At 37.0% G+C, this 23,033-nt stretch overlaps 1 protein-coding gene across 4 annotated transcripts in view; it reads right to left on the bottom strand.

Moving 5' to 3' along the window:
* Positions 1–2,280: 2,280 nt before the first annotated feature.
* LOC134527532 (CLIP domain-containing serine protease B4-like) overlaps positions 2,281–23,033 on the bottom strand; it is a 57,123-nt gene continuing 36,370 nt past the window's right edge. For all 4 annotated transcript variants that reach the window (XM_063360285.1, XM_063360284.1, XM_063360287.1 and 1 more), the window contains 4 exons: positions 13,414–13,522; positions 11,121–11,296; positions 5,881–5,979; positions 2,281–2,901 (listed from right to left, as the gene is read on the bottom strand). In XM_063360285.1, coding sequence (XP_063216355.1) covers positions 2,606–2,901; positions 5,881–5,979; positions 11,121–11,296; positions 13,414–13,522 — 680 coding nt within the window. In that variant the 3' untranslated portion in view covers positions 2,281–2,605. The remainder of the gene's footprint in view (positions 2,902–5,880; positions 5,980–11,120; positions 11,297–13,413; positions 13,523–23,033) is intronic.

Below are 23,033 nucleotides of genomic sequence, written 5' to 3'. Positions count from 1 at the left end.
AGCAGCTGTTATTCTTTGCAGAAGGTGTATTAAATACTACTAAGTTCACATTTCACCCTATGCTTTCAATTGTTTGATGATAACTGCGGAGAGATATACCCAAAAGCCCCAAGTTAGAGCTGACTGGAATCTTCGAGTTATCTGTACTAATATTATAAAGCTGAAGAGTTTGTTTGTTTGTTTGAACGCGCTAATCTTAGGAATCACTGGTCCGATTTGAAAAATTATTTCAGTGTTGGATAGTACATTAACGAGGAAGGCTATAGACTATATTATATTATCAATAACATTAGGGATCCATACTAACAGTCAAATTTAGAATCAAATACGTTGGAGGGGGTTAGATACAACATGCAGTACACATATGAAGTGTGTGTTGACAATACCGCAGGCGCTAGAAGTTTATTTCCTATTGCCTATTAACATTGTTGCCACGCACTAGATGCCTTATCATTCTTAATTTCCCCATACAAGTAAAAAACACCCGTGTGATATTAACAACGAAGCAATCAGTACCCTCATAAGAGTTCAATTAGTAATTAAATACTTTTTATCACGTTAAATCGCAAACATAAACTATTGTTTTTTTTTCCTCTCACTGTGTTTAATTTGTTTTTTTGTTGCCTTTTTTTTTAAGTATATATATTTTACAGACTTGAAACTTCACAGTAATGTTCCTTATGTTACGCAGGATGACATTTTCCGAAAATTAGATCCCATGGGTGGTTAAAATCAGGCAACAGTGGGTACTTTGTCTGCATGAGAACAGGATTTTGCATTGTTCATGCCTTCTGCGTCTTCATGGCAACAGGCATCGCGCGGCAGTGGCGTACCCACAAGGAGGGGCATGTATAATGAGCGGCGCAAGAGTGATCTGCCTGTAGACTGCCGTAGCGAAGTACGGGTACATCAGTTGTACGTTGCGTGCACGAGTCGGGAAACCATCGGTGCTATTCATTTTGTCTCCGGTACATTATACAACATTGTAATAAATTTTCACTGAATTTTTTTATTTACTATTTGTGTAAATAAGAGATGTGGCTTAATTTTTTTCCATTAGTATAGCCGTGTGAAGCCGGGTCGGGCAGCTAGTTTTTATATATATTTGAAACAAAATTTAATTTAATTTCCTTTCGCTTAATTTATTAACATCTCTCCGTAGACAATTTTTAATATACAATTTTATTAATTTTTAAAGTTCAAAAATAATTTAAATACAAGTATTACATCTTTTATATCATAAGAAGCCATTTTGAAGGAAAAAAAGAAAATTATGTGTTCCAAGAGAAATATATTTTTATGTGAGTTCCAAATACTCTCTTAGGGCGGTACACCCAGACATTCGGGTAAGGGACAGAGCATGAGCACTTTTTTGGTGAAATACAACCGTAACCTAACACGCAAACCATATTCCAGAACGTGACCAAACACAATCATTGGTAGGTAACGAAAAAGCAAACCGTTTAAATAAACTGCGCTTTGCCCGAGGCTAGAAACTGATTTCAGTGCATTCTAAGGGACATTTGGCAACCATCGATAATTTTTCTATGCAAAATATTATACAGATAGCAACATTATTGCGCGAATAAAATGGTGTGATTTCAATGGTTTAAGTTAAAGTTAAGATTATTTGTTTTTATGACCATTAAAGTGTACAAAATGTATTCCAGGATGTATCACTGTCATAAAGTTTCATTCGCAACACCAATACGTTTGGTATGTCCCATTATTATTATTAGAAAAAAACTATATACGAGTTAATGGCACCAGATGCGGTTCAGCCATCTGGGAGAAATCAACGAAAAAGTGAGCTCTACCGCATGCGCGTAAATAGATCAACATGATGGAAACGAGTAGGGATTTAAAATTTTTGCCTAAAAATATGGCACTGGCCATGTCTTATCGTGCACTAGAAATATAGTTAGGAAAGCATATTCAACGCCAAAACCCTTATTTTTTTGTCTTGGAATACCAGCCTTACCTAATCTCTTTACAATTCATTGAGATATACAGAAATAAATATATAGCTGTATAGTTTTTGGAAATATCGGTTTCGTTTAATTTTCCCAGTCAAGAAGTTGTGGCTCTTATTTTACAAGTTTCAATGTAAAATTGGCTTGAAAGTCATTCTACGAGCCATAAAAACCATTATAACAAAGTATTACCATCCATGGGATCGTGGTATTTGTTTGTTTTACTTTGTTTAAATGACACCTTATTATTTCTTACCTCCTGTGCTGCACATACGAATAAAAAAATTTAATAAACCACGAAAGAGTATTTTAAAAATTTTCAGAATTAAAATTTATTAGACTTGTGGAAAACAAAAATGTAAATTCATTTCAATAAACATTAACACACCTCTTGAAAGCATTTTAATCAAATACTTCTCGAAAGAATGGTTAGTTTGCGAACATTCAAGTGCTAAAAATTGCAAGGTTTATAAAAACAATTATAAGTGACTATAATAATGTAAATACATTATATTGAATACATAATTTAGAGATTGTGAAGAATGTGTTATTCTTTATTATTGAAAGTTTGCATTCGATGAAGGAGAGGACCCCAACAAATGGCATGGCCATGCTGCGAGCTGGAGGAGGTGTCACGGGTGCATGTGCTCCATGATCCACTGCATGAAGGCCGAGGCGCGCGTGTAGACGCCGGGCTTGCCGGAGGAGCCGCAGCGACTGGAGCTCAGTGACTGCACGCCCACGAGGAAGTAGCGGCTGCCGTCGAGCAGCATGAGCGGTCCCCCGGAGTCGCCCACGCAGACGGTGCCGCCCGCGCACATCTGCGTGTCGTCGAGTCGGACGAGCCGCCGGTACGTGGGCTCGCACTGCCCGCTCTCCACCACCTGCAGCCGTGCCTTCTGCATGCGCACGCTCCGCTCCGGTTTGTCTGCCAACATGTGCACCCAAGCTGCATTCACGTGCACGTGGCCGTCGAGACCATGTGTAGGGGTGGCGTGGGGACTAAATCCGTGCTATACATCCTTGTTTCTATCCATATCTATAGTCCAACTTAACTTATTTCTAAAGTGATTGTAAAATTCTGTTATGTACTAATATAGTTGAAGTAGAGTAACCACCAATTTTGAAGTCTTAACGTAAATTCGTCAATTACAAGTCAGTTTAAAAATCAGCACTACTAAGTTTTTCCTCTTTGCCCAACCGTACTTTATGTGTTTAAACTGATAAGACGAAAATTACATGTCTTTTGCTAACGAAATTCATTATAAATCTTATAATTTATGAGATACGTGTATATCACCTATACAGTTATGGTGTTGATAATGTTTAGTATTTTTTTAAGTTTAGATTTAAAATTTTGCACTTTAAGTAATAGGGAGATGCCCTAGAAAATAATTTCCCCCCAGGCCCTCAGTCTCTCTGGACGGTCCTGCCTAGCAAAGGTTACACTCAGGGACTAAACAGAAAAAGCGTGGATTGCAGTCAGGTAGGAAACATTCGCTACCAACTAATTGCTTACAAACGAATGAAACATTTTAATCGGTATTAAAAGGTTTCCATTAGTGGAATACTTTGGAAATTGACTACAGTTAATTCGTGCTACAATACTGATTTAAACACACATTATTTTATCCTAGTACCTATACTCGCATTTTGTCAATACATGCCACCAGCTTCAATAAATCATTGACATATAGTTAAGGGTTTTTTATTTTTAAATTTTCCACACTATCAATCCATCAAGGTGTTTTCTACAGGTTGATTTATATCGAGACATGAAGCGGAGAAGCCAATGTTCTAACCATTCTTGAAAATACCTTCTATATTAACAGCCATTGATAGGCTATAATTCATTTAATATTCATAATATTTTTAACAATCAAATACTTCATATGTATGTGTTTTTAATCTAGGTGGCTGCAGTAAAAGGTATTCAATCTGGCACTATTAATTTTCGCTGTTATGAAGTCCGGCAGCTATCGAACCAGTCGCGTTCAGGTTTTCGCTTGTGGATCCCGGCTGTTAATGTCGCCCCTGGCCGCATTCCTGCTTCACCGGTGTTTTGACGTGAAAACGTGTATTCGCTCGTACAGTGACAGTCGGATTTCTGGTGTGACAAAATACCGTCAGATTTGAAACGCAATAGATAGATCATGTCTGTACCGTACGTGTTTGTGGGGAAAATTGTTTTTTTTTTTTGCCTGTGGCGTCATCGCACCAGTGTAGGCGCATGCGCGTGTCTGTCACGAATCATCTCTGTGTAAAGTTATAAACTGGTGCAGCGCGTAAACGCGTGTAGCTGAAGACATTGGTGCGGGGTCACTGTGAGGAGCTTTTTTTTTTACTCATAGGACTTGTAAATATATTTGAAATTACAGAAAACGTTAGTCAGAGGAAAGCTCGTGTCAAAACGAATCCAAAAAGTCCAGTGCCGAGAGAATGTGAGAGCTACGGAAGTGTCGAAAAGGAAATTTAAAAAAAACTGCGTTTGTGATTACTTAGCTGAGCTATGGGGCATACAGTGGCCAGCGTTAGTCCAAACAGAATACAGTGATTAAATACGAAACATTTATGATTTCAGCCTAACATTTCCACGATAAATCTACGGTGCGAACCTGACCTGCGGCTTTTTTTTTTTTTTTTTTTTTTTTTTTTTTAATTCTTTCAACGTTTATCGCCGCAGTCGTCAGTTTTCATTCCAGAACATTGTTTCTTGTTTTATAGTGGCTAACATTTTACGTTCCATTGTCACATTTCAGTGATAACTTATTGAAGAAGACCAACACTTTTGTTTAAAATAATATTGTAGGGCATAATAATATTTGAATGTTAGATTTTTTGTTAATTAGCGAAATTGCTAAACTGGAATACACAAGTCCGCGAACGTGCCAGATTAAAATAATGCTACTGTTTCAAAACAACTGATGAGCAAGTTACATAATATTTTCACATCCGTGCATGTGATTTCTCAGACTTTTATTTTAATCGACTATAAAAAAAATCACAGCTGTAGCTTTCTTACGTTTCTCACCAGAATCGGTGTTCAACCTTTCACGGTAAGGTTTATTTTTTCCTGCAAGCCTACATGGCTTTATTCAACGCTACTCTTAATGTTGTAAGGACTTAAAAAATCTAACACATAACAATTTTGAATATGGTGTAATTTAGAAAAAAATACAGAGATATTAAGTCAAATAATTATTTATTCTGTTTGTACATTATCTATGATTTTTATAAAAAAAAACAAAGCTAATTGCTTTTTTTGGATAATTTACATATACCTATTATTAACTATTTTGTGAAGGTTCTTAATTGAGATATCTATTCTGGCTGTACTGAATTTTAGTAATGGTTACTTGTAAACATATTTTAAAAAAACAGTATCCCTTTCATTGTTAGACTGCCCATAATTAGCAGAAACACGAACATTTACAGCTATATGTGCTGTTTTTATCATGATTTTTAAAAATATTTGGAATTCATCAATTTAAAAAAAAAACGAATATATATTTTTGCACACATCTATAAACCTTAGTGTATAGTTGTCACGGAATCCCACTTCTAACTGTCGGGCGTGGATTGCTGTTCCACTTATTTAAAAATATATGAACAGAAACACCCAAAAATGTACTCACACTTGAATTGTTATTTTTGTTTTTTAAAGAATTTATTTTAAATAAAATCTATATAATTCCCATTAAGTAAAACAAACGAAAGTATTATCCAATATTTTTTCCAGAAATGTTATATTCATTTATCGCTATTATATGGGTGAGCACATCTGAGGGGATGTCATTTAGATGTAAACTGTCTCTAAGACTGGAATATATTTTTTTTCCTACTAAATGAAAAGAAGGTTATTAATTGTTCTAAAAAAAACAGCATATCTTAGATAACAGTTTCTTACCAAGGCCGTACACTCCCCATCCCGCTACGTCAGGATGGTCTCCGATAAAGCTCTTGTTCATCAGCGGTCCAGCGATTACGCATATCGGTTTAATCCATTCTGCATGACGCACAAACATGTAACAAATTATTAATTATATTATATAAGATCTAAAAAATCTAGCTAGAACAACATAAAAAGTATCCTGAAACTACATAGTATCCATCATAAACAGTGTAATGTACAGATAAAACTCTCAATGTAATAAAATTTTATATCATTACCTCGAAATATTAAATTATATTAAGTCCTTTTTTTATCAATTATTCTTTTACACAGGTCAAAAATTATGACAAGGAAATCAAATTTATGTTGAGACCAAATAAAAAGTGATTTACATATTCTTGTATCATTTTTGTATTAATTAAATTGATACTCATATACATTAAAAATATCTAAAACGAAAAAAAATACACAACCCTACTAATTTTTTGAGAAGTAATGATGAATGTTATTCTGTAGACTATATAAATATTAAATTTATTAAACTTTATACAGTTTTGCATATTAACTAGAAAAGTCTGAAATAAATAAAATATTTATATGTAATCAATATATTTCTTACAACACACCCAACTGCTATAACCTTAACATTACCGCAATAAAACTAGCACAGATTTTGAAATATATTTTGATTATAGACAGAATTCAAAAATATATATACACCTATATGTTTACTTTAAACATATAAAAATAAGAATTGAAAAAGGGAATCGAATGCTCACTCCCTAATGTTGCAATTTTCGTTGGATTCTAGAAACATTGCATGATTTTTTATGCCCGCCATCTTGGACGAGTATAACGTCATCTTTACACTTTACTTAACGGCCACCATATCGTATTCTATAACTGTGCATTTTTCGTTACGGCTGCCATCTTGAAAAACTGTACATTTTTATGCTAGAAAACCGGGCTAAATTAAAAAGAAACTAATTAATCAAAATGTAATAAAATTGCTTTTTAAAAATGTACTTACATCATGGAGTCCTCGGTTCGACCCCGGAAAGGACAAAAATAATAAAAATATTCATAGATCCTTCCTCCGCGAAAGCCGCCGACAGATTGATCTCCCACCACTAATGCCAAGGTATATATTATCATCTTGTATGACGTCATATACATTATCATGTTTATGTCTGCTGGAGGCCACCATCTTGTTTTCGTCTATTGGGGGTTATACCATCATATTAGTTTAAGTTTTACCCGATAGTGTGTAGTAATCATATATTATTACTGTGGCACCCGCCATCTTGACATTTCGTAGCAATCTTGGAAATGAGTAATTATTTAGCTAGAAATTCGGAAAAATTTTCCAAAATTCATTAAATAATTTTGCAATCATTATACTGATTGATTAGATCAGTTCCTATCCTCGGTTCGATCCGTAGGCAATGCAAAAAAAAATTTTTGTAAAAATAACAATTTAATAAATCATGTTCAAAGTCCTAAAATAAGGTTAGATTCCTAGCCAAACAACATCATATAAGTCTTTATGTCCGCCATTTTGAAAAATCGTAATAATTAACCAATAAATTCGTGAAAAAGTTCAAAATTCATCAAAAAAATCACTCATTAATTAACTGATAAATTAGATCGATTAAGGTCCTTGGTTAGAACCCTGGGCGAAGAAAAATATAACTTTAATTAAAAATACCACAAAAGTGACTGGTAAGAGAAATAAAACATCATAAGGTCTTTTACAAACAATATTTATTACATAATTTCTATTCTACTACATGAACACTTGCGAAGTTAGCAATCTGATAAACAATTAGTCCTGCATCGGCGTGAAATGACTAATTCTTAGCTCTAATCAGTTTATACTAGACAAAGACCAGCCAGATCCTTTACCAACATAGTATTCCTCTTTTTGATAGAGTTTCTGGACACTGTGTTTAACAGTTTGCTAAACATTGTCAGAACTGTTAATTACTGCAGCCGATGTCTTGAATGCGCACGTCTTCACTTTGTCATCGAACGGATATGGTTTTCCATATACATAGTCCAGCCACAAGTTATATTTTAAAGGTCCGTTTGTTGCTACGTCATCAGTAAGCTGTTCGATTATGTTCTGTCTGATATCGTCAAGAAAAGTACAAATGTCCTTCAATTCACTGAACGTATTTAGATATTAGTAGTCTTTCAATGTTCCACGAAATGCAGACTGTGCCAAGTAGAACCCAATATCATTCACATGTAATGCACCGAACACAGTCTTGGATTTAGTGTCATGTCCAGACGTCATAGAAATCGGTTGCTGCACATCTGTTATTTTGCTTGTACGCTCACGAGTCTCCAATTTAAACTGAAGACCCAAAATTTCTGCACTTAGTTCGACAGTAGGCACACGGACTTCACCTTTACATTTGTTCGCATGTTGTTGCAAACTGTCAATACGAGTAAACCAAACATGAAACTCATGGCAGTGAAACATCGTACGAGAATGATTCTTTACACATTTACTCCGTTCATTTCATCGTGCTACATGGGAAAAAGCGAAAGACATCGCAGTAGCTGCAAGGATACCGCGGTGATGAAGACGAGCCTTTCAGACCCGATCCAGATACTGATGTTGCTACAGTTGTACCAATTCCCGGCATACTCTTATGGACATCAATGCATCGTTGTTGAAGCGAAACCCGTACCTTCCGCCGTACAGCACGGCATTTGCATGTCTTCATGTGCGTTTTCATATTATCTTTTCTGGAAATTTGCTTATGACATTTCTCAAATCCAAACATATTGCGATGAGGATTCTTAGCACATTATCTCTTCTTGTGTCGTCAAGCATTGCTGTTGTTTGAGAAAACCCTTACGTAGTAACGGCATCTATGCTCGTTAGTTGGTGAATTAACAGCCATTGAAGTCTCCATCGAGGGTGAAACGTCGTTCATCGTGGTTTCCAGTGCAGCCAGCACAAAAGTCAATAAGATCTCTTCTGATGACGGTACCACGACTTTTGAAGTCTCCTCTAGTTTTGACGTCGTAGTTGCCAACGGGATCTGCTCCTTCATTGTCGTCGCTGACGCCAGGGTTCCCTTAGTCGATGGTACAGCCTCCATCGAGTTCGGCGTTAAACGGTAAAGATGCCATTGAGTTCGCGAGAAGAGGTAATTACGCGACTTATGCACCAGATGAGACAAACTATGTGATCCTTACACCGTCGACAGTAACAAACTGAAAATCCCAACGTCTGAGGACTCGCTTATATACATGCAACCGTCGGAATAGTATGCTAGTCAAATCAAGAACCATTTACTATAAGGTGTGTTTCAAAACATATTTTTAAAAAATTAACACACTAAAGTAACGTAACACATTTGGAAACCTATTCGACAAATATTATGACCACGTAATACACGCGGTAAACACACAATACACGCAATACACGCAATGTTCACGCAATGTTCATGCAGTGTGCACGTAATGTTCTCGCAATGTACACGCAATACACGCAATTGACACGCAATACACGCAACTGTCACGCAATAAACGCAATGTTCAAGCAATACACGCAAATGACAAGCAATACACTCAAAAGACACGCAAGACACGCAATTGACTTGTAATGTACACGCAATACATGCAATTTACACGCAATACACGCAATGTTCACGCAGGTCAAGCATTTAAAGAAAAGAAAGCACAATTGGTCGGAAATTCTACAAAATAGAAGCGCGTTTAACGAAAAAGAAGTGCATTTTCACTTTCTGCATTCAACTCAGTTTAATGCGCTTGTCATTGTTAAGTTAGGATATAATGCCTCCAACTGTTATTTGACTCCAACAGTGTTTTGGCTCCAACAATCAATGACGTAAAAGTATTTGACTCCAATTAGTCATAGGTCTTGCCGCTATTTAACTACAAGACTATAAGGCTACGAAGATACGAGACTACATGACTACGTGACTACAAAGGTACTTGATTACGAAGATACAAGTTTACAAGGCTCCAATTGCTGCATATGTCTTCGGCTAAATTATCTCTTCGGCTCCAACAGCTCCAGCATCATTATGTTAAAAGATAACAAGGCTACGTGGTTACGTAGCTACAAGTCTACGAGGCTCCAAGGCATCATTACTACGCGTCTACGAGTCTACAATTTTATGGGACTGCGCGACTACGAGTCTACAAGGTTATGAGATTACGCAACTACGAGTCTACAAGGTAACGAGACTGCGAGGCTACAGGACTACGAAGCTTCCAGAACACATGGTTACATGATTGCGAGACTACAGGACTACGAAGCTTCCAGGACACAAGTCTACATGGCTACGAGACTACTTGGCTCCAAATGTCTTGGACTGAAATAAAATTGTGACAGCACTCTCTATCATACGTCATGTTTGTTAACTATCACTCCTGGTAGCAAGTACTTAAAACAAGATGGCGTTTCTGTCTCTAACAGATAATGATATTATTCCTTCAAATAAAGAAAAAATTACAAGTCCGAATATGTAGGTTATTTTCTATATACCTGATTAAATTCTCAGTCTGGTAAATATCTCGATGGCCGTGCGGTTAAAGTCATATGTTTTCCAACCTAGAAGTCTGAGCTGCGACGGTTAGAATCACAGCGCATCCAATGTATTTTGTATATAAATTAAATTTAATATTTCTATAAGGAACATAAAAGCTTTGGTAGATCAAGGTCACAAAGTTTGAATTGGTCGTGGTCAAGGTCACAGAGTTTAAGGTCGTCGTGCTCAAAGTCAATAATCCACATCACCGACTTAAATTTCTTTGAGGTCAAGGTGAAAGGTCAAGGTCACTAAGGAGAATGTGTTCAAGTCAATTTGGATCCTAGATCCTGCACTTGATGTTAAACTCCCAAATTGCATCTACTTTTATCTGATCCATAAGTAAGTATGAATAGGTATTTGGTTATGTGATAGAGACTATGGTCATAATGTCTGTTTCTCATGGATGTATGTTTAGTGGTGTTTCAAGTCTATTATTTTATTTATTTAGTCTTCGTTACTCAAATACCATATTACCTTTAAAAAGTCAATACTTTTGTAATTGCATTATACTTTAAAAGAAAAGTACTAACTTTATAAAGTGTAACATTTCAAGCGATTTTTAATGGATTTGAACTTTCTGAGATACAGTAAGATCCCACAGACTATTTGCACCTGTGTAACTAAAAGACATAGAAAGACGCAAATGAAGTGAGAAAGCAAACTGTGGAAGGCACTGACTTGTGAACTCGACCTCGCGGTCAGTGCGGATGAGCGCTATGTCGTTCTTGTAGCGGCCGTACGCGGGGTGCGCCACGACCTCGGCGACCCGGTAGTCCATCACCGGGTCGCTGCAGAAGCCTCCCTGGCAGTCGGGGTCCGTGCTGGAGTCGTTCTCGCCCAGCCGCACCACGCCTCTGCGGCAGCCACACGGACCATCACTGCAGTCGGCTCATCCGGCCCACACGCACCCTGCCGGTCACCCTCGAGCGAACTGGGATCTGCCCTCTGCACACTACACGTGCTGTCATCGTGTCATCGTGCACTGAGTGGCCAATGTTAAAATGTATTTCAGTTCTTTTAAATATATGTTTAAATATGTGGTCTTGTTCTTATAAAATATCGCTCTACTAAAAATAATTATTTTATAAAAAACAATTTCATTTTACATCGTCAGTGACATATTTCAAGTCAAAATAGAAATCGATTTATTCAAAATACAATTAATTTTGATTATTACCTTATCATCGAAAATTGTGGGAATTCAATTTGAAGGGTGGGGCGGGGAATGTCAAACCAAGCAAACGCAGGTGTATAAGAGTTATTTGAAGTACACCGTCAACCAGCAATAGAGTGTAAAAACACGTTGTATTGTTTTTTATAGTACATTTACAAGCTTGTCATGTGCGAATTGTTGACTGTTATTAAGCACAGTGACAAACAGCAATAGCACGTCAGACTTTACATTCGCAGAGGAGGCCGACATGTAAATTGTGCAGTAGGAGCAGAGCGAGTTTACAAAAGGCACTTTCACAACATACGTGTACTGAACAGGAAAGAATTTTGCACGCCCTAACCAGCAACTGTCTGGAACTGTGAGTCTCATATGAAGCCATATGAAGCGTATGACTAACTCTAAACGTCTGCGCCGGCTCTTCGCCTACTTCCCGTGGAGCTATTGAACGCCACCGCGCTGCGATCGCGTCCTCTCAGCCAATGGAGAGTTCCCCTGAAGCCCGCCAAATTCAAATTCGTCCGCTTATATTTAGTGCCTTTAACACTGCAGATTTTCGTTTCCGGTCACATGTTCCTTAACCTAAATTATGTTATTTGGCATTCCCTGCCACCCATGTCCTCACCCGTAACTATCGACAAACATTGCTTTGGACAGTAAGCTAAATATTTGCTTATGATTCGAAATAAAACATGGACCTCAAAAAGTGGGCAAAAGTGTGCAACGAGCGTACAGTGAGAGAGTGTCGTCTTGTACAAGACCGTACTCTCTCTGTTCTTAATCCATTATTTATATGTCTTCATCGATCACTTAAAAGCGTTAACTGTCCCAAATCTAAACCGTTCATAATCAAGCAGAACAATATTTTAATGAATAATATTTATAATTTGACATGTTGAAAATTGGCAGTAGTAAAGAGCAACAACTTTAAAATTGTTGATTTCAAAAATTTGAAATAAATCGTAATTATGAGGCATTCTAGAGATGAAATATGTAGCGGAGATTTGTAATTAACAATCATGTCGAAGAAACTACAAATTGGTTTATTAGGACCACTTCTAGCATCTGTATTTGTATATCAATTAAAATATATTAAAAATATGACTGTATTAACTATAGCAACAGATTATGCAATCGAACTGTTTCTAATAATTATAACACCTTATTTTTTTAAACCACTTGCAGTAATAGTTCATCTTATCAAAAATTAGTTCAGACAAAAGTTTCATATAACATTTATATGATTTACAAACAATCTGAACGGATTCAATGATGTTTCTACTTAGGGACTTCTAGATTTTTGTTCTAATTGTCTCGTTTCCCCCCCCCCCCCCCCCCCCCCTCTTCCCAGGAACCGGTGGTCGTATCAATAATTTATTTAGATAAAAAGGTTTCGGTATTACTCCGACGAGTAAGAACACTTTAAACCGATGTTATATATTTCATATTATGGAAGCTATAGAACTTTTTCTGTTTTTAAAAAAAAAGTTCCCCATTGCTACTCCTTGGGTAGGATTATGCCAATAAACGATATGAACCGAAATATTACATTATTATAATTTATTTTACGGGTCGTAAGTGATATGTGCAAGATTACAGCAGTTATTGAGTCCATAAAAACATTATACATATTTATATACACACACATATATATGTAAACTGTTAGAGCTACAATAGGTAGTCATATACCTAATAGTGTATAGCCCTTATATTTTAACACTAGGCTACTCTACAGACATTTTTGCATTTCTTCCGACATTAAGTAAACACGCTGGGTTGCTAACATCCAGCTCTACTTGCATTTTCAGCTTGTTGGGGAGGTTGATGACGCAATGTGCTGCCGTGACAAGATAGTACTTGCTCACAAGAACTGCTCCACATCCGAACTTGGGAATGTTCTCCTCGTCACCTGAAACAAGTTTCCCTTCGCATTAACCTTAAGATCGGATAGAACCACTCACCTCCAACTAAAGTGATCTGAGTTCAGTTCCTGGCAAAGGTCGCAACCGGATTATTCACAAGTCTCAAACATGTTGGATGTCGCAGTGAGCTGATGGGTTTTCTAGACTGTAAAATATATTTGTACTTTTACAAGGAAATTCCTTTGAAACCCATTTTCAAGCAGTATCACTTGAAAATCTGCAAGGCAGAGATTTTTAAAATTGCAAATGGTACAAAGCTCTGCAATGAATTTTTACGAGTGATATCATTGGCAAAAGAGTTTTCAAGGACTATCTTTTTAAAAGTACAAGATTTTTTCTTCAGTGTATAGATATTAGCCCCAACAAACTAGTTCCATCAATTTTACATCGTCACCTCATCAGCTCATCGGCACGACCTCTGTGATGGTTCGCTCTAGACAAAGGATTGCAAGAGCAGCCAGCAGGAAGTGTACTTGTCGGGCGGCTTCACTAGATGGAAAATATCTTTCGTCCATTTGAAGCCATACAGTTACTATTAACACATCGTTACTGAGTTCATTTTAAGGTTTGTAAACGTGAGACGACCTGCATATCAAGTATATTTTCTTACACCTACTTTTAATTAGTTAAGTCATTAAGGGCATTATTTGCTTTTTGTATTTACTCTACGTCATAATTTGTTTGTTTTTTTAAATTATGATTTAGACTTTACCCGGATTATTAAAAACTTTATTCTGGTACGCGCGCCAAAGCTTCGATGTTTTGAGCACCATGTTAGTGTGACGAGTCATACCATAACTTTCGTCGTTTTGTGTTGGTACGCGAGCTGGCCACTGCGCGGCGCGACGAACGGCGACGTCGCGAGGAATTGCGGCCATCGTTGCTGCCTGTTGGATTGAAATACTTTTTGCTGCCGCAGTCATTGCTTCGTAAAGGCCGCTTGGATTTGGCTGTGTTTAACGACACGTTTTGCTCAAGCAAATGCATTACGAAATTAATTGCAGTAAAGCTATTGTGGAAATTTTTCTGGTATCGAGAGAGCAGCGTTTGGCATGTTTAAGCGTCTACTAAGTAGAAGCGGTGACAAACTAAACTAGCAGCTATAGCTCAACCCGCCACGACTGATGAAGCTGTTAATTTTTTCAGTGAAACAATTGCGGTAGAATGCACGAACGCCATGCTGATTGATAAACCAATGCCGTCTTAACGTCTCCTGCATTTCTGGGAGTGTATTTGCATGTCCAGACGATTAATGCAGTTAAAAAGAGAAGTGGGCGCTGCCCTTATGTTTGGGTCAGGCTATTAGAAGTAGCTTGCGACGCACGCAAGTGCGAGCAGGCTATGTGCTCGAGGTTTCCGCGCAGGCCTGTTGAGAACGCCAGGTTGGTGCGAACAAAAGACTTAAATAGTAATGTTTTGGGGGCTCCTGAAACAGGGTTCAGTGTGTTGTGTCTGTGGTGTCGACCGCCATCTTGGATTGTGACGTCACGGCGGCCATCTGGGATGGTTGTGACCTTGACCTTCGACCCTCAAAACTTGCCAAAAGTTGCCAAAATTCGGCAAAAATTGCTCAAAGTTCCTCAAAATTCGCCAAAATTACCATTTATATTGAAAAAAGTTCCGCCAAAAAATCTGAAAAAATTCCGCAATTCAAAAATTAGGATTTCGAAAATCCTAAAAAGTCGTTTTGCCCTAGAAAGAACCCAAATTCCTAAAAACGGCTTAAGCAACAATGTCTAAAGCCTCCGGTAAGCCATTTATAGGAATAAGGATACCATGACCACCATTTTTAATTATGATGTCACTGTTGCAAATTCCGTTACGGCCGCCATCTTTAAAATCTTTAATTATTATCCGATTTTAATGAGAAAAAAAATGTTTTAAATTTATAAAAAAATTCAATTAATAAAATTATTGATAAAAATATTAAAAGAAATTACTTTTATGACACGGAGCTTGTAGTCCTCGGTTCTAAACCGATGAGTGCAAAAAAATAAAAAAGGCGACCGATCCTTCACCTGTGGTGGGTACAGGCAGACTGGCCCCCACCACTTTTTTAATAGCATATATATCGTCAGGAAACATGACATCACGTCAGCCATCTTGAAAATCCGTAATTTTTATGTTAAAAATCGGGAAAAAATTAAAAAATCATTAAAAAATTAATTAACCGAATTAAATAATAAAAATCCTCAAAACACCGTTGCACTTTTCGTGACGGCCACCATCTTGAAATCATCTGCTGGAGACCACCATCTTGTTTCCGTCAGTTAGAGTGTGCTGATACCATGTTAGTATAATTTTCTGGTCACCATACTTTTGTCCTCAACTGCTGGCACTGAACTTTGACCTTGACCTTGAAATTTGACATTGACCTTGATCTATGACTTTGACCTTGACGACTATCATGGATCCGACATTTGGCATTCGGTACATGCTACCAGGAGCAACCACATGCTAGTGGTCATTGCCACCATCTTGTATTCGTCTGCTGGAGGACACCATTTTGTGTGTGTGTACATGTCTTACCATCATGCTAGTTTTATTCTAATCCGCTAGAGTGCAGTAATCATTTAATAACAAGGTGCCCCCGCCATCTTGAAATTTGGACGCCATTTTGAAATCATGTAATTATTTAGCTAGAAATGCGGGAAAAATTCCAAAATTAATTTAAAAAAGGCAATCATCTACAGATTAATTCGATCCGCTCCTGTACTTGGTTCGATACTCGATCGATGTAATAACGTTTAATTTTATGTTAAAAAAATAATAATTTCAATAAACCATCTTCAAAATTCTTAAAGAGACTTTAAATCATATACTACCATTATCCTATAAACCATCAATACCAGCATCTTGGAAAATTCGTAATAATTAACCTAAAATTCAGGAAAAAGTTCAAAATTCATTAAATAAATTTGCAAACAATATACTGATTAATAAGGTCGACTAAGGTCCTTGGCACGATCCTGGACGAAGCTAAAAGAAATTTTATCTAAATACCAGAAAAGTGTAAGGTTCGAGAAATAAAACACCACAAGTTCTTTTACAAACATAATATTTACTACAAAATTTCTATCCTACTACAGGATCACTTGCGAAAGCCAGCAATTTTATAAACATTAAGCCCTGCATAGACGTGCAACTACTACTTCTTATAAACATTTAGCCCTACATAGACGTGCAAGGACTACTTCTTAGCTCCAAATGCTCCAACAGCTCCAACAGCTCCAAATGCTCCAACAGCTCCAACAGCTCCAAATGCTACAAATGCTGCAAATGCTCCAAATTCTCCAAATGCTCCAAATGCTCCAAATGCTCCATATGCTCTAATACTCCAAATTCTTCAACAGCTCCAAATGCTCCAAAGGCTCCAACTGCTCCAACAGCTCCAAATGCTCCAACTGCCTTTTCATTCAGCAGCTCCAATGATACTGGGATACAATGCTATGAGTCTAAAAGACTACGACGCTACAAGCCTACGAGTCTAAAAGGATCTAGCTGGTTACGAGTTATACATGGCAGCGAGACTGCATGACTAAAAGACCGCATGGCTAAGAAACTACATGTCTATGAAGCTACAAGGATACAAGTCTACTCGGCTCCAAAAGCTCCAACAGCTCCAACACGCAATGTACGCAATGTACGCGCAATACATGTAATTTACGCGCAATAAATGTAATGATTACATAGTACACACAGGAAACGAAATGAAGAAATAGTACACACAAAGGAAAAAACGGAATATTCACACAGTACACACAGGAAACAGAACGTACACACAGTACACACAGAAAACGGAACGTACACACAGTACTAACAGGAAACGGAAAGTACACACAGTACACACAGGAAACAGAATGTACACTCAGTACACACATGAAACGGAACGTACACACAGTACACACAGGAAACTGAACGTTTAAACAGTACACACAGGAAACTGAACGTTTAAAATGTACACACAGGAAACGGAATGTACAAACAGAAAACGGAACGTACACACAGTACACACAGGAAAAGGAACGAACACACAGGAAATGGAACGAACACACAGGAAACGGAATGATCACACATACAGTAGCGGAAACACAGGCTTAGTTGGAAAGCAGAATACAAGAAATAAAAACATTAAATTTTTACTTTTAATATTTAATTTATTTCTCAACATTACACAAATACAAGTAAAAGAAGCCATTATTGTATGTAGCCAGCTTTCCTCAGTTCTTTGAGTATGAAGGATATTTCTTTGATGCACGAATAGTTTCCTGCACAAAGCGAGCCATGTAAAAGTCTTAGCCGGTCAACCAATATGTTTGGATCTTTCCATGATGTGTAATCAATCTCTTCTACCACCATCTTACTTGCTTGTTTATTATACATACTTTTAATATCACAATCGTCCCAGTGATCATAATAAGAATTATCAGATTTATTTATTATAACACGTCGTTTCCAACGTTTCGGGCTCAGGACACCGCCACATTCTTCGATCTTGTCAGCTTTAGGTGCTTCATCACAGTCTATGCCTTTGTCAATAGCCTCAGAGTCACTGTAACAATCAGTGTAGAAGACATCCTCGTCACCCAGATTACCGTATGAATTCGATATCGATGATGTCGAAGTGTGTTCATCGTCTTCATGCTTCCTTTTTAGGAGTCCATCATTTTTACAAAGAATGGAGGATCTACTGAATATAGGCTTGAATGTATTCTCACTTTTCACGGTGTTATACTTCCATTAGTTTCAGTCTTCCCGAAGCCATCAGCAATCTTCAATTTATGTTCTTCGTCACGATCGGGTGAGCTAATACCATCACGCTCAGACAAGGAAAATTATTGTCGTAATGCAGATCACTCTTCTTTAGTCTAGTGGATCCATCGATGTCCTCTATGCCGTAAATAGGCTTGGTTTTACATGTTCTATCAAGTCTTTTTAAGCTGTTAATTCGTGTTAACAACCTGCTACACCGATTACAGCTTAACATTTTGCGTAGTGGGTTTTTAGCACAATCATTCCTCTCATGACTTCTAGCATTCCTTCTCATGACAAAATCCTTGCCACAGTATCTACAGCGGATTCCTTCCGATTCAGCTGCAGATAACAAACAATGATCCATGGTAGCTTCTGTGACTAATGTTAGATACAAACTGACAGTTTTCCAATTGGAACCATTTTTTAAATATAATTTTTAAAATATTTCATCAGCGAGAGTTAAGTTATCTAACGCAAAGCAAATTGATGCAAGAAGTTCTGCTTGTCAACAACAGATGTCGACTCATTTTTGTTTGCAGGTAAATATCATTTATTTTATGTGGTATGCGGGATGCTCACTAATGATCGCAAAAGAAGGAAGGCTTCGCTAGACATCAAGGAGAAGGAAGTTTGTCCTTCGTGATATTGTTCCTCTTCCGTCTTATTAGATATTTTTGGACTGAGTAATGTTTTTTTTTAATCCACCTTATAAAAAAATGTTGTCAGTTCTGATTTAGTACCAGAAATTAACAATTTATTTGCATCACAGGATAAAATGACATAACTCATTAAGTAAAAAGTCCTTCATGCGGAGATCAATTTCTCATCTGTAACCAGATGTACTCGGAGAAAACCATCAGATGTCTACTCAGGAATAATGAGAAGCACTAAAAGAGAACAACCAAAATATTGTCAATAATAATCAGGAGCACACGGAGAAAAAACAATAATATTGACAAGAAAAATCAGTAGCACACGGAGAAAACCACCATAATATTGACAAGAAAATCAGTAGCACAAGGTGAAAACCACCATAACATTGACAAGAGTAATCGGAAGCACACGGAGAAAATCGCCTCAAGTTTTCTTTAATGACATGAAATTACAGAAAATAAAAATAAAAAAATAAAAATAAAAACAAAAAAATGCAAAGGATTCTGCTAGCTTGTGAACTTCTCAATGTTGTGCAAAGTTAGAGTTCTAGTACAAGCCAGAATTCTTTGTAATTTTGTTTTTATTTTTATTTATTTATTTATTTTTCTGTAATTTCATGTCATTAAAGGAAACTTCAGGCGGTTTTCTCAGTGTGCTTCCGATTACTCTTGTCAATGTTATGGTGGTTTTCTCCGTGTGCTACTGATTATTCTTGTCAATATTATGGTGGTTTTCTCCGTGTGCTACTGATTTTTCTTGTCAATATTATGGTTTTTTTCTCCGTGTGCTCCTGATTATTATTGACAATATTTTGGTTGTTCTCTTTTAGTGCTTCTCATTATTCCTGAGTAGACATCTGATGTTTTTCTCCGAGTGCTTCTGGTTACAGATGAGAAATTGATCTCCGCATGAAGGACTTTTTACTTAATGAGTTATGTCATTTTATCCTGTGATGCAAATAAATTGTTAATTTCTGGTACTAAATCAGAACTAACAACATTTTTTATAAGGTGGATTAAAAAAAACATTACTCAGTCCAAAAATATCTGATAAGACGGAAGAGAAACACTATCATGAAGGACGAACTTCCTTCTCCTTGATGTCTAGCGAAGCATTCCTTCTTTTGCGATTATTAGTGAGCATCCCGCATACCACATAAAATAAATATTATTTACCTGCAAGCAAAAATGTGTCGACATCTGTTCTTGACAAGCAGAACTACTTGTATCAATTTGCTTTGCATTAGATAACTTAACTCTCGCTGATGAAATATTTTAAAAATTATATTTAAAAAATGGTTCCAATGGGACAACTGTCACTTTGTATCTAACATTACTCACAGAAGCTACCATGGATCATGGATTGTTATCTGCAGCTGAATCGGAAGGAATCCGCTGTAGATACTGTGGCAAGGATTTTGTCATGAGAAGGAATGCTAGACGTCATGAGAGGAATGATTGTGCTAAAAACCCACTACGCAAAATGTTAAGCTGTAATCGGTGTAGCAGGTTGTTAACACGAATTGACAGCTTAAAAAGACTTGATAGAACATGTAAAACCAAGCCTATTTACGGCATAGAGGACATCGATGGATCCACTAGACTAAATAAGAGTGATCTGCATTACGACAATAATTTTCCTTGTTCTGAGCGTGATGGTATTAGCTCACCCGATCGTGACGAAGAACATAAATTGAAGACTGAAACTAATGGAAGTATAACACCGTGAAAAGTGAGAATACATTCAAGCCTATATTCAGTAGATCCTCCATTCTTTGTAAAAATGATGGACTCCTAAAAAGGAAGCATGAAGACGATGAACACACTTCGACATCATCGATATCGAATTCATACGGTAATCTGGGTGACGAGGATGTCTTCTACAGTGATTGTTACAGTGACTCTGAGGCTATTGACAAAGGCATAGACTGTGATGAAGCACCTAAAGCTGACAAGATCGAAGAATGTGGCGGTGTCCTGAGCCCGAAACGAAGGAAACGACGTGTTATAATAAATAAATCTGATAATTCTTATTATGATCACTGGGACGATTGTGATATTAAAAGTATGTATAATAAACAAGCAAGTAAGATGGTGGTAGAAGAGATTGATTACACATCATGGAAAGATCCAAAAATATTGGTTGACCGGCTAAGACTTGTACATGGCTCAATTTGTGCAGGAAACTATTCGTGCATCAAAGAAATATCCTTCATACTCAAAGAACTGAGGAAAGCTGGCTACATACAATAATGGCTTATTTTACTTGTATTTGTGTAATGTTGAGTAATAAATTAAATATTTAAAGTAAAATTTTAATGTTTTTATTTCTTGTATTCTGATTTTCAACTAAGCCTGTGTTTCCGCAACTGTATATGTGATCATTCCGTTTCCTGTGTGTTCCTTCCGTTTCCTGTGTGTACTGTGTGTACGTTCCGTTTCCTGTGTGTACTGTGTGTACGTTCCGTTTCCTGTGTGTACTATGTGTACGTTCCGTTTCCTGTGTGTACTGTGTGTACATTCCGTTTTTTCCTGTGTGTGTTCTATTTCTTCATTTCGTTTCCTGTGTGTACTATGTAATCATTACATTTATTGCGCGTAAATTACATGTATTGCGCGTACATTGCGTACATTGCGTGTTGGAGTTGTTGGACCTTTTGTAGCCGAGTAGATTTGTATCCTTATAGCTTCATAGACATGTAGTTTCGTAGCCATGCGGTCTTTTAGTCATGCAGTCTTGCAGCCATGTATAATTCGTAACCAGCTAAATCCTTTTAGACTCGTAGCCTTGTAGCCTCGTAATCTCTTAGACTCATAGCATTGTAGCCCAATATCATTGGAGCTGTTGAAAGAAAAGGCAGTTGGAGCATTTGGAGCTGTTGGAGCATTTGGAGCCTTTGGAGCATTTGGAGCTGTTGGAGAATTTGGAGCATTTGGAGCATTTGGAGAATTTGGAGCATTAGCAGCATTTGTAGCATTTGGAGCTGTTGGAGCTGTTGAAGCATCTGGAGCTAAGAAGTAGTCCTTGCACGTCTATGTAGGGCTAAATGTTTATAAGAAGTAGTTTTTGCACGTCTATGCAGGGCTAAATGTTTATAAAATTGCTGGCTTTCGCAAGTGATCCTGTAGTAGGATAGAAATTTTGTAGTAAATATTATGTTTGTAAAAGAACTTGTGGTGTTTTATTTCTCGAACCTTACACTTTTCTGGTATTTAGATAAAATTTCTTTTAGCTTAGTCCAGGATCGTGCCAAGGACCTTAGTCGACCTAATTAATCAGTATATTGTTTGCAAATTTATTTAATGAATTTTGAACTTTCCTGAATTTCTAGGTTAATTATTACGAATTTTCCAAGATGCTGGTATTGATGGCTTATAGGATAATGGTAGTATATGATTTAAAGTCTCTTTAAGAATTTTGAAGATGGTTTATTGAAATTATTATTTTTTTAACATAAAATTAAACGTTATTACATCGATCGAGTATCGAACCAAGAACAGGAGCAGATCGAATTAATCTGTAGATGATTGCCATTTTTTAAATTAATTTTGGAATTTTTTCCGCATTTCTAGCTAAATAATTACATGATTTCAAGATGGAGTCAAAATTTCAAGATGGCGGGGGCACCTCGGTAATAAATAATTACTGCACTCTATCGGGTTAGAATAAAACTAGCATGATGGTAAGACATGTACACACACAAGATGGTGTCCTCCAGCAGACGAAAACAAGATGGTGGTAATGACCACTAGCATGTGGTAGATCCTGGTAGCATGTACTGAATGCAAATTGTCAGATCCATGATAGTCGTCAAGGTCAAAGTCGTAGATCAAGGTCAATGTCTAATTTCAAGGTCAAGGTCAAAGTTCAATGCCAGCAGTTGAGTACATAGGTATGATGACCAGAAAATTATACTAACATGGTATCAGCACACTCTAGCTGACGGAAACAAGATGGTGGTCTCCAGTGGATGATTTCAAGATGGTGGCCGTCACGAAAAGTGCAATGGTGGTTTTAAGGATTTTTATTATTTAATTTGGTTGATTAATTTTTTAATGATTTTTAATTTTTTTCCCGATTTTCTAACAT

This window comes from Bacillus rossius, chromosome 1, assembly GCF_032445375.1.
Source record: "Bacillus rossius redtenbacheri isolate Brsri chromosome 1, Brsri_v3, whole genome shotgun sequence".
In the NCBI taxonomy this organism is placed as follows: domain Eukaryota; kingdom Metazoa; phylum Arthropoda; class Insecta; order Phasmatodea; family Bacillidae; genus Bacillus; species Bacillus rossius.
Note: the sequence above shows the minus strand (reverse complement) of the source record. Positions and strands in the feature narration are given on the sequence as shown.